Source organism: Rhineura floridana, chromosome 9 (genome assembly GCF_030035675.1).
Source record: "Rhineura floridana isolate rRhiFlo1 chromosome 9, rRhiFlo1.hap2, whole genome shotgun sequence".
Classification (NCBI taxonomy): domain Eukaryota; kingdom Metazoa; phylum Chordata; class Lepidosauria; order Squamata; family Rhineuridae; genus Rhineura; species Rhineura floridana.
Window position 1 is genome coordinate 32,937,316 of NC_084488.1, and position 13,079 is coordinate 32,950,394.

Below are 13,079 nucleotides of genomic sequence, written 5' to 3' on the forward strand. Positions count from 1 at the left end.
ATCAAATCAGTGTTTTAAACAGGGTCTGGAAACACATTTGTAGCTAGCCCAAATGTTTCAGGAGAGTGTATAATAGGGAAAAATTAAAGAAAAGGCATTTGTGATCTCCAAAATAAACTGGATCTCTAGTTAGGTTCTTGAATGAACACTGAACATCCTTCTGTTCTGTTCAGGTAGTTCCCTGCTTATTCTAAAATGTTGAGGGAAAGTAAGTAGCCCATTTAAATCTGATTAACTTACTGGTTGTAAAAGGACAGCTTGTGCTATTCAAGAAGTACTGAAGCTCATGCACACTCTTAACCATCAAAATATGTCTTGCAGTTTCCATAGAAATTTCATTAGTTATCTCTCCAGCAAGGCTAAGATGTCTGGAAAATCTTAGAAAGTGCATTGTTTTGGTTGATTGGAGACCTGTGAACTTTAACAATAGCTTTGCCTGAAACTCATAAAGTTGAAGAGCTCTGTCAAAAATGACTGATACAGGAAAACCAGGAGCCAAGTGCTCTGACCTATTAAACTACTCAAACCCAAAGCAGTTTCATTCCATGTACCTTCCATCATGTACATTTCAGATAAAAGCTTGGAACAGAAGACCACATTCATTATGAAATCACTTTAGGAAAATCTTTTTGCATTCCTCAACATGTTAGCATGCTTATCAATAGTTATGCCTCCTATGGCAACGATGGATTACCACTAGGCAATTGGTTCTCTTCCCCCCCCCCATTTTTAGGCCACAAAGGACCTGAATAGGCAACTAAGAGCAAGTAACCTTCACGGTCTTATCAGCCACTGAACTCTTTCCTGTGATAGGAGGAAGATTTAGGTGGTTAAAGTATACTCCTGCCATCTGATCTACCCAGAAAGACAGCATGGTAGACCAAGCTCAGCAAACTAATGGAGGGGCAACATGAAGCCTATTGGCTTAGATCTGATGATGGCTTGTTGGCCAGACAGATGCTGAACAAATCACTTTTTCAAAAAAGCAATCTGCTTGACTATTATCTTCCTTCTAGTTGATTACAAATTGCATTGCAAATGTAACCAGAGCGGAAGTATCCTCTCTGTTGGGAATGCCTTGATCCAGCTGTGACTCCCAGCAGCTTCCAGTTGCCCAAGTCAGAAAATAATTCTTTAGTTGATGACTGTGATAAAGTTACAATACCTAAAACCACAAAATATGTGCTTGAAAAAAGGAGGAAAGAGAATCCACTATTATTGTTAGATAAGGTGTAAGTCAAAACCTGGGGCACACTGCTAACAGGCAAAACCTTCTGCTTTATTGCCTGAAATTTCATCTTCAGGGAGAAGGCAGAATGTTAGCTGGACAAGGTCATTTATCTTGAGAACTCTTTGTCTGCCTGGGGCCATCATAGTCCAGTTCTGTTGCAATCCACAACCCATGCGTTTTAGAAGACTCCCAAGTATTTACTCTAGAGCAGGAATAGGCAGCATGGAGACCTCCAAATGTTGTTGGGTTACAACTCCCATCATCCCTGACCACTGGTTGTCTACAGCAGCCTTCCCCAACCTGATGCCCTCCAGATGCTTTGGACTATACTTCCTATCAGCCCCTGCCAGCATAGCAAACGGTCAGGGATGATAGCAATTATAGTCCAACGATATCCAAACAGGTTGAGAAAGGTTGCTCTAGCAGGCACTGCCTAGGACTTAAAGGGGTACATATTCTGCACACACTTATATACAGCTTTCCCCCCCATAAGTTAGCCCCTCCCCCATCCTGTTCTTTAAATTACCCCATTTAAACAGCAGTTTGAATAATTAGATGAAAGAGCAATTCAAGGGAGTAATCAAGAAAACAGTGATGGCACTTTCACCTCTGAGCAACTTCTGTGCCTGATTTGGAAGGAGAACGCAAAAACAATTTCTGTGTTGTGAACATGAACATGCGTGAAGGAGGGGCACCATTTGAAAGGAAGATTGGGGAACCAATTTGGGAATGTTAATAGAATGTAAGGTGCAACCAGCACACTGGATCCCAACCCTAATGCTAAGGGATGCATCCCTTAGGGCATATGTAACTAGCTTCTTCCTGAGCTATTGAGTTGGTAAATCAATGCACATCAATCACTGAGGGAAAAAACCCCCAAACATCTCTTCCACCAGGCCAGAAAAGCAAGAATTCTGCGGATAAGCGTGGCTTAAGTTATACAGTCTCTGTAGACTTGCATCTGTGTGACTATGGGTTTAAATGGCCACTCTCTGTATCAGGGATTTGTAGCTTAGAAAGTGTTTTGAGGACAACTGATGCTAAGCTGTTGGGCAGCCTTGCCCAATCTACATCTAAAGAGGTCAGGAAAGGCTGCTATAGAGGATATGCTTTGAATGCATAGATATGCCGAGTTCAATCCCTGGTATTTCTAGTTGGAAGAATCTGAGAAAGCTGGGCTGGAAAGATTCTCCCCAAGATCTTGGAAAGCCACTGATAACCAGGGGACAATACTAGACTAGACAGAGCAGTGGTCTGGGTGAGGTTTGTATGTTCAGTTGTCCCCTTCCTCAGCAAGGATGAAAAACATCCAGCGGATGTTCATTCTCTGGACAGAAAACCAACTCTAACCAGAAGTACCTGAAAGCTGGGTACTACTGGAGCATTAAGGTTTCCCCCTTGCTCTTTGTGTATTAATTAGGCAGGGCGGATCTATGCATGCTTACTCAGAAGTAAGTCCCACTATGTTCAGTGGACTTACTTTCAAATAAGTGGGCATAAGAGTGCAGCCTTAGTTTATATATGCATATTTTCTTGTCAGAAGACATTCAAGAATCTGATGTATTTTTAAAGCAAAGATCAAGGATGACTATGCCAACAGCAACCTATTAATGACTGCTATAGTTTTAGGATCTCTTTCTCTCTCTCAAAAAAGAGAGCAATACCTACATGTTAGAGAATTAACTTAAATGTGTCACACCGAATTTGCAGCTATTTAAGTATGGTCTTCATTAGCTTAATGGAAACATTTTGTTCACATTGATGCTAAAAGGATGTCATTGGCAAGTTTTTGTGAAGAGAGGCGAGAGAAGGTGGTACCTAAGGCAGCCAGACGACAAAAAGAATTTGTTTTCTGTTTGTGCTAGAAATACAAGGCATTGTTTACAACTGGCAGGGGGTGTTGCTCCTTGAAACGGATCAAAGGCTCCCAGGATGACATCATGAGCTTGGGCACCACTGCTCAAGGGGGAGGTATCTGGCTCCTAGGAGCCACCAGACTAATTACTGAAAAACTTCAAAAGGGATTGTAAGCTTCCTTCTCTTCTCCCCCCCCACCCCGCTTTAAACCATACACCCAATTTAACCCTTTCATCTGTTTCTCCCTTTAAAACATACCTAGGTACACAAGTTGCTCATGAATTGATGTATTGCATTTTAGACAGCATTTTGCCTTGAAATGGGGGAAAAAATCCAACCAACCACTAATCGAAAACACATTTCAAGGAAAACCTATCACATGGCTTCAGACAGTCAAGGATTTTCTCCTTTTCCTGTTTTACTAAGAGCCTTAGGCTGCAATCCTAAACACACTTACTAGGGAGTAAATCTCCACACAATGAGCCTTACCTCCCATGTTAATGTGCAAAGGATGGCATTGTTAATTACCTTAATGTGGCAAATGGAATGCTATGTCCCCAACACCAGTGATCAGTGTGCCGCTGGTGATCATTATTTTCCAGCCAGGAGGAAGATTAGGCAAGATGATGCAGAATATAAAGTGCATAGATAACCTTTAAAAATAAGCCCAGGGAAGAAAAAATATTGTAAAAATGCAGTGGAATAAACAATTCCTCTGCAACCTGACTTCATAACTAAGGGGAAAATGCAAAACACAAAGGCACTTTATGTCAGGGAAGCTGGAGATTTAGCAGAAAGGAAACGATGAGCATGAAACAAACCAGATCATTGGGAAAGGCAGATGCCCTGCATTTCTGAAGGGGGAGAAGATTCCCCGATGACTTGCTAAGAGTTCGCCTACGTGCAAAGATATGGGTCTTGCTTCAGTCCTTTGCCCTTTTGCCTCTCGCTAGAGACCCCCCTTCTTCCTGCATAACAAAAGCATGAGCCAAGGTACTTCGATCTTATCTCTCCATCTCAAGAAAGAAGCATCTTGCTCTGTCGATCGGGAATCTCCTCCAAGCCAGAGAAAGCTAGTTTCCCGCAGCCAACGTGTTGTTAAGTCACACCTTTGCGAGCGTCTCTGTATAACCGTCTCCAAAGCAAAGCTTGGCTTTCCATGCACTTCTGAAATACTTTCCCACCCTCTCCGCGTGAAACACGGCAGAAGGCAACCACATTCACCTACAATCTTATGCAACCCTTACTAAGTCCCATGGAACTCGTGCATCCGTAACACGCTCGTATATTCACTACCAAGAGACGAGTTACTTTTCGGGCAAACGCAAAGAGAGCAGGCAAAAGGTTTGGCTAACAACATTTTAGTCAAAAGGTCAGCCTCCTCCCTCCCCCTCCCCCTCCATAATTTCAGCTCCCGTCTGTTTTCCAGCTCATCCTGGAGTACGTGAAGAAATAAGGAAAAGCGCCTCCTCTGAGCATATGCAGAGTGCTTTAGTCTCAACACCAAAATAATAGAATTCAAAGGTACGACGGCCCTTTCTCCTTTCGGCAATTAAACCGTAGGCTCCTTCCCACCCAAGAGATTTCCTCAGAAGGCAGCTTAAGGTGGAAGAAATAGTGGCTCACAAATGGATCCATATCTGCCTGTACAAGACCCCATTCAACCTCACTCACGCGCAGACCGCGGGAGCTTACGTGTGAGGATCATGATCTCCTGCTTCTCTTTACACATCGATGGGATAAACGGCGCCGCCAGGCTGCATACAGAGTGGGCGGTGGGATCCCGTCCCAGGATCGCTCCTCGGGGCAGCGCCTCAACTCATCGTGATCTCCCCCCCGCAACTCTTCCTCCTCTTCGCGTTCTCCCTTTCTCCACGCCGGCTTCTAAGGATGGAGCCCTTCAGGCGCCAAGCGGGCAAAGGCGGCTGCTGCTGCTGCTGCCGCCGCCGCGTCGCCCGGCCGGCAAAGCCATCGCCCCACCTCCTCTAGCTCGCTCTCCCCGTCTCCAGGTTCCTTCCCGTCTAGGAAGCGCCCGCAGCCTCCAGTCCCACCCCCGCTGGGCTGCTCTGAGGAGATCCTGGATAGGAAGTAGCCGCGCGCCTCCTGCGCGGAGATTTTTGGAGAAAAAATCTCCCCCTGCAAGGCACGCTCCGTCTATAATAAACTTTTACACGCCGCCGCTGCTCAAACTGGAAGCCGCGCCCACCGCCCACTCCTTGGGCTCCTTCCCCTCACTGCTAGTAGGCATTCCAATTCTGGTAACTTGTCCTCCGTGCTTTCCATAGGAAGCTGCATAATCTCCAATCAGACCAGGGGTGCATCCCACGCAGTATAATCTCTACACACTGACTGAAAGCTGTTGCCCAGGGCATCAGGCAGGGAACGTTCCCAGCCCCACCTGGAGATGCCAGAGACTGAACCTGGGACTTTTCCTATGCACAGCTCACTGAGGAACCTCAGACCCAGGGGCCAAGTGCAGCCTTCCGGGCCTCTCTAGGTGGCACCTTGCACCAGGCCTCATTGGCCCTGCGTTGCATTCCAAGTATGTTGACCTGGCTGGAGTGTCTCCTTTGACAATGCCTCTTCTCTAGATGAAGGACAGAGAGCAGTATGTGAGTGTCGGCAGAAATTAGCTCAGAGGCACATGTTACCAAATTCTGCCAAGCTTACACAGGAAGTGGATTGGACTGTGAAAGACCAACCCAAATGGTGTTTGCATTTTGACAAGTTTGGAAGGTAGTACAATATCTCAGAGAGGAAGTCAGGTCTCCTGCTCCCCTGGTGCATTCACTATAGCTGCCCAACTCCCCTGCTTTTTAAAGATTGATAGAAATGTCTGCTGGCTATAGGTACGTTCTTAAACTGCAAGAATTTTTTTTTGTTTTTGCCGAATAGTGAATTTCCCTGCTTTCTAGTCCTGGAAGTAAGAAATTGAATCCTGTGCAAGTTTGCTGAGAATGGATTGATCAATTTGCCTGCTTATTAAGTTCAATGAGATTTCCTCCCCTGCAGTCATGCTTAAAATAGGTAAAACTGGCTGGGGGAGGGAGAGAGGGGAAGGGGAGGGCAAGTTTGATCATTCATATGCTTATTAAGTTCAATAGGATTTACTCCTGTGCAATCATGCTTTGGATGGGTGAAACTGACATGGGGGAGGGGGAGAGAGGAGGTGGGGAGAAAAGTTAGGGGGAGTAGGAGTACAGGGAGAGGCAATTGGGTGGGTGGATGGGCAGGCACTGGGCAGAGGGAAAGCCCTTTTCCTTTCCAAAAGGAAAACTTTGTAAACAGCATCATTATTTTTCAGGGTTTCTTCCATCCTTTTATTCTGCAGCAAACACATATACCACCCAAATTTAAACCAAAGCTGTCCCTGGCCACATCTACACCAGACATTTATTCTGCTTGCCAGTGTGGTGTAGTGGTTAAGGTGTTGGACTGCGACCTGGGAGACCAGGGTTCGAATCCACACACAGCCATCAAGCTCACTGGGTGATCTTGGGCCAATGCCTGCCTCTCAGACTCAGAGGAAGGCAATGGTAAACCCCCTCTGAATACCGCTTACCAGGAAAACCCTATTCATAGGGTTGCCATAAGTCGGGATCGACTTGAAGGCAGTACATCATCATCATCGAACAGTTGTTATGAAATGCTTTATTCCCCTCACAGAACTACAATCATCAGAAGAGGGGCTGACTGTTAAACCACTCTGGCCACTGGAGCTCTGTCAGGGGGATAGGATCTCCTAACAACTCTCAGCATCTTTCAAAAACTACACTTCCCAGGATTCTGTGGAGGAAGCCATGACTTTTTAAAGTACTGTAGAATAAATGTCTGGTATGGGTGTGGCCCCCTGATTAACCAAGCCAAACAGCTATTAGTCTGCCTTTTAGAACACAAACTGTTGGTTCTTACTACGCTATCATAGACTCTAACATTACTTTTATTAAAATAATTAAAAATCAGCCATGCATTTTTTCAACTTTTAAACTGCAGAAGTTGAAGGTCAGACTATGGGGCAAGGTCAGTAATGGGATTACTGGTACACTGTGAACATGGCTGATTTTTAATTAATTTCAACAAATTCTGAGACCACTGACAAAAAAAAGTCCAACAGGGGTTTGAATTTTTCCTCTTGTTTTACACTTTGAACTCTTGATTCTCTGTGGGTGTTTTGTGTATTGCCATGAAAACCTAGAGGGCTGTTAAGCAAGCATTTCTGAGTTCAGGACTCTCATGGCTGTATAATATTGTATTTTAATTTGTGTTCCATAGAATTCAATAAAAATACAATCATAAATAATAAAATAAAGTATAAGAAATAAAGTACATTTAAACATCAATAAGAATGTTTAATGCACTGTGCTCGTTGTTCACAGCTGCTACTGCAGCTCTTCACAGACAGATCACAGACCATCTAAATGAAGCTCATGGGCTGGTAGTGGTCCATAGACCACAGTTTGGGAACCCCTGCTTTAAGGGTAGCCAACTCCTATCAGATCGAGCCAGCATAGTCAATGGTCAGGCATGATGGGGACTGTTTATTTATTAAGGGTTGCATTCAACTTACTCAGAGTAAACCCGCTGAAATGAATGAACCTAGGTCAGCTAGGCCTATTAATTTCAATGGGCCTATTCTGGGTAGGAAAGCTACCCCAAGAGATTTTTATACCACCCTTCACCAAAAATGGTCATAGGGTGGTTTACAACAAAATACGACAATGTAAAACTTAATCACCAAGAACATTTTTGTTTATTAAAAAGTATAGTTGTAACTCTAAACATACCAGTTCCATTACACTCAAGGGAATTTACTTCTGCATAAGCATGCATAGGATTGTTACAAGGGAGAGGATTACAATTCTGTCCCATTTACCTCAGTGGGGTTTACTTTTGGGTTATTATGGATAGGGCTGTCTCTTTTAGCTTGATTCTACATTTGTTTATGGAGAAGCAAGTTTCACTGTGTTCAACGGGATTTACACTCAAGTAACTTTGCATTAGGCTGTAGTCCTTATTTCGACTTATAGCACAGTGTTTAATATCAGCTATCACCACTGCAGTATTCGTTTTGTATAAAAGCAACAAAGAGTCTTACAGCCCCTTTTGTTATGTTATTATGTGCCTTCAAGTCGATCACGACTTATGGCAACCTTATGAATCAGCGACCTCCAACAGCATCTGTGGTGAACCACCCTGTTCAGATCTTGTAAGTTCAGGTCGGTGGCTTCTTGAAGGGGCTACAAGGTTCTCTGTTGTTTTTTGTGCAACAGACTTAATGCAACTATCTTTCTGCAAGCTTGTTATAATCTTATATAGAACTTTTTAAGAATGTAGAATTGGAGGACTCATACTGTACTGTATTGGCTGTATTGTACCCATTTTCCATAGTTATGCTACATGTAGTGTTGCGCAAGATCTGACAGTTTTCCATCCTCCAACTTTTCTTCACTGATGTTTGCTTCCCACAGCCACTTTAGATGAAGTGGGATGTGGGCTTGAGTGCATACAGTGTTCTGTCTCCCTCCCTCCCCCCTCTCTGGGTGCATAGTGCACTGTGCAATTTATTCTTTATGAAACGGGTCAAGTATGAATGGTGAAAAATTGGAATCTGTCTGTATGGCAAAGCAACCGGTTAATTAATTTTTTTTCCCAATCACCACTGTGAAATTTGTTTTTTTATGATATTCTACTTTATATGATGCATTCCCCCACTTTTTTTATACACTGCTTTGATATCCTGATGTTTAGCTGTCTAAAACTTTTGTGAAATAAATATTTAAAAAATCACATGACCATACCACCAAACCCCTCCCAGTAGAGGAAAACATCAAACTGCATCCACTTAACACTCAGTTCACCACCTAAAAATGACCTTGTATACCAATCCCCTCACAAGCAGTCAAGGCCCATGATGAAGTTGATGCCATCTAGTGGTGCAGGCTTTCCAGTCACAGAGCACGTATAGACTGGCATGACATTATGTATAAATTTATTTATATATTTATTTATTTATTGTATTTATATACCTCCTCATAGCCGAAGCTCTCTGGGCGGTTTACAGTAACTAAAAACATTAAAAACAAATATACAAATTTAAAACACAACTTCTAAAAACAATTTAAAAACACAATTTAAAAAATTTAAAACCATTTAAAAACACATGCTAAAATGCCTGGGAGAAGAGGAAAGCCTTGACCTGTTGCCAAAAAGATAACAGTGATGGCACCAGGCCAACATGCAGATCATTCCATAATTTGGGGGCCACCACTGAGAAGGCCCTCTCCCTTGTTGCCACCCTCCCAGCTTCCCTCGGAGTAGGCACCCGGAGGAGGGCCTTAGATGTTGAGCATAGTGTACGGGTGGGTTCGTATCGGGAGAGGCGTTCCATCAGGTATTGTGGTCCCAAGCCGTGTAAGGCTTTATAGGTTAAAACCATCACTTTGAATCGAGCTCGGAAACATACAGGCAGCCAATGCAAGCGGGCCAGAATTGGTTTTATATGTTCTGACCGTCCGGTCCCTGTTACCAATCTGGCTGCTGCATTTTGCACAAGCTGCAGTTTCCAAACCGTCTTCAAAGGCAGCCCCACGTAGAGTGCATTGCAGTAATCTAACTTGGAGGTTACCAGAGCATGGACAACTGAAGCCAGGTTATCCCTGTCCAGATAGGGGCGCATCTGGGCCACCAACCAAAGTTGGTAGAAGGCAGTCTGTGTCACCAAGGCTACCTGAGCCTCAAATGACAGAGATGGTTCTAGGAGAACCCCCAAACTACAACCTGCTCCTTCAGGGGAAGTGCAACCCCATCCAGGACATCTGGTCAGAAGAACCACCCACTAGCAGCATCTCAGTCTTGTCTGGATTGAGCCTCAGTTTATGAGCCCTCATCCAGTCCATTGTCGCAGCCAGGCACTGGTTCAGTACATTGACAACCTCACCTGAAGAAGATGAAAAGGAGAAATAGAGCTGTGTGTCATCAGCGTACTGATGGCAACGCACTCCAAAGCTCCGGATGACCGAACCCAACGGTTTCATGTAGATGTTGAACAGCATGGGGACAGAACTGACCCCTGTGGAACCCCATACTGGAGAGTCCAGGGTGCCGAGCAATGTTCCCCAAGCACCACCTTCTGGAGTCAACCTGCCAAGTAGGAGCAGAACCACCACTATGCAGTCCCCCCCACTCCCAACTCAGCCAGTCTCCCCAGAAGGATATCATGGTCGATGGTATCGAAAGCCGCTGAGAGATCAAGGAGAATCAACAGAGTCACACTCCCCCTGTCTCTCTCCCGACAAAGGTCATCATACAGGGTGACCAAGGCTGTTTATGTGCCAAAACCAGGCCTGAAGCCTGACTGAAATGGATCCAGATAATCGGTCTCTTCCAAGAGTGTCTAAATATATATGGCTATGTCTTACATAATTGTTATATGCAAAATCTCAAAGTGATTATTTCTGTCCACCTGAATACATTTTTCATTTTTTTCTTATGTGTGAAGCTTCAGACAGTGATTTTACCATGCCTTGATTAAAATTTGGTAGGGTCTTTGGGGGCCAGATAAAATTACTTTGTGAGCCAGTTCAACCATGCAGACCATCATCTGGCCATCTCTGTCCCATACATACTAGTTTAATATACTGTAACTGACATCTCTCCATTGACCCTTGGAGTTCAAGCTCTGAGGAAATCATCTCCTCTTGTCACCTAATACCTGGCTTTATGTTGGAGGAGCTGGATAAACTATGCTTGAAGATATATTTAGCTTACATTTTGTACAGCTTCAGAGGAGTAAGATACTTTAAGATATCACAAGAATTGGGGCCGGGGGTGCTTCCAGAACAGAGTGTGGTGTTTCCAGGTAGACTTGAACCAGATATATTTTTCTAGGTATGACACACTGTGCTCACCTGGCCACCAGCCCTGTTCCTCATTTCATTTGCAGTGGCATGTTGTATCTACAGCTCCACCTGCTTTTGGGGTCAGGCTCTCAGCCAGCCATTCCTATGCCATGGAAATTTACTCAGGATTGCTTGTTGGTTCCTTGCTATACACATACACTTCTGACTCATAGTGGAACTTCTGCAGTGAAGATCTGAGGAACCTGGATCTGATTCATAAAGCATCTTCTTCTTCTTTTTTTTTGCTGCATACTTTTAACATAACTCAGCTTTTAGGGATTTGCCAGTACTAATCTGACAAGAAAAGAGCAAGAAGACACACCTCTCCTTCAATCCATGCATGTAAATAAGCAAGCCTTATTCATTCTGACACTCTTACTTACTCAGAGGGATTGCAACCCCATGATTTGTTTAAATCCAGGAACTCACAGTATCAATCTCACCAATGTTTGTACAGTCCCCAAATTGCTGAATTTGCAACATTTTCATAGTGTTTACTATGTTCTTGAAATCAATTTCCTCAACAGCAGTTACGACTTATTGATGGCCCAACTCCACTTGGTTTGATTCAGAACTGGCTTACGAGCTTTCTCAGCAAGCGTTGAGAATAAGCTTGCCTTCCTCTTCCAGCTTGTAATGTTGGCAGATACATGATGATGGGGTGCAACACACATGCACATTATTATATGGTGCCCTGGGAACAGCAGGTTGAGGATATACATTGGAACTGCAGTGAAAGCAGATGCTGTCTTTTCACAACTCTTTGCTGGCAACTGCCAAGCATGAGGATGAGACATATGAGCGCTGTCACCATTTTAAAATCAGGTCCAGGATGGGTTCAGGGGAGCAGAGCAAAGTGGATGGACTGTGCATGTGTTGAATTTTGTTCACTATTCTAAGCTGCCCTTCTGAGGGAAATGGTATACCTACCACTTCCAGGATCAGAGGCAGCAGGCTTTTAAATATCTTTTGCTGAGGACCAACAGCAAGAGAGGGCTAACTGCCCTTAACATCCTGCTTGTGGACTTCCCATAGGCTCCTGGTTGGTCACTGCAGAAAACAAGATGCTGAACTAGGCAGGCATTTGGTGTGATCAAGCAGGGCTCTTATGTTTTTATGATTCCTGAGCAGAGCTTGGAAAAGTTACTTTTTTGAACTACAACTCCCATCAGCCCCAGCCAGCATGGCCACTGGATTGGGCTGATTGGACTTGTAGTTCAAAAAAGTAACTTTTCCAAGCTCTGTTCCTGAGACAATTAGCATTAACAGATGGCAAATTTATGTGCCAAACCAGGTAATTATGAACATCTGTGTAGTCACTACTGTTCATAATCTGGCAACTTTTCAGACCTGAGGTCTACCCTAAGTGTAGAGATGGAGAACCTGTGGCTCTTCCGCAGTTTTTGGATTTCAGATCCCAGCAGCCCCAGTCAGCATAGCCAGTAGTCAGGGATGATGGGACTTGTAGTCCAACATTTGGAGGGCCACAGGTTCCCCATTCCTGCCTTAGTGTAAACCTGCAATGTGGGACACATTTTTCTTTTCCTGCCATGTATATTTCTGTCTTTCTCCTCTAGTCCTTTTCTAACAATGCAGTCCTATGCACACTTACTTTGGAGTAGGTCCACTGAACCCAATGTGACTTACTTCTGAGTCAAAATGCATAGGATTATACTGTAAAAAACATAGGTGGTGGTGGTGTCCAGTCTACCTATTGAACACTAATGATCAGAAGGACAAAATGGCCAACTATAGCATAATTCATTGAAATTTTTCTGAAATAAATGATGACACACATTTGCAGAATCATATATATATATATATATATATATATATATATATATATATATATATATATATATATAATGGCAGTTTAGTACACCTGCCTGTGCTATGACACTTTTTCCAATTCACACTTTCTGTATCACTCATAGAATCATCCTGATTCTATGTGCCACATACAGATAGGAGTATTGCAAGTCAGGGCTACTGAACCCCTGGTGGCTGGTAGATAAAGCTTACTGAAAACATATACCAAATAGAGGCTTATGGCCAACATTTTGGTGGTTAAATTCCAGTGGACACTACCCTGT

The 13,079-nt window shown here is 43.8% G+C and overlaps 1 protein-coding gene across 11 annotated transcripts in view; it reads right to left on the reverse strand.

The window, feature by feature from the left end:
* DLC1 (DLC1 Rho GTPase activating protein) overlaps positions 1–13,079 on the reverse strand; it is a 357,215-nt gene that overhangs the window by 62,287 nt on the left and 281,849 nt on the right. Inside the window, exon 1 of one of the 11 annotated variants that reach the window (XM_061585384.1) lies at positions 4,784–5,634. The exons of the other annotated variants lie outside the window; for them this stretch is intronic. Coding sequence (XP_061441368.1) covers positions 4,784–4,820 — 37 coding nt within the window. The 5' untranslated portion in view covers positions 4,821–5,634. Of the gene's footprint in view, positions 1–4,783; positions 5,635–13,079 lie in introns of those variants that run through there. 11 annotated transcript variants of the gene reach the window in all.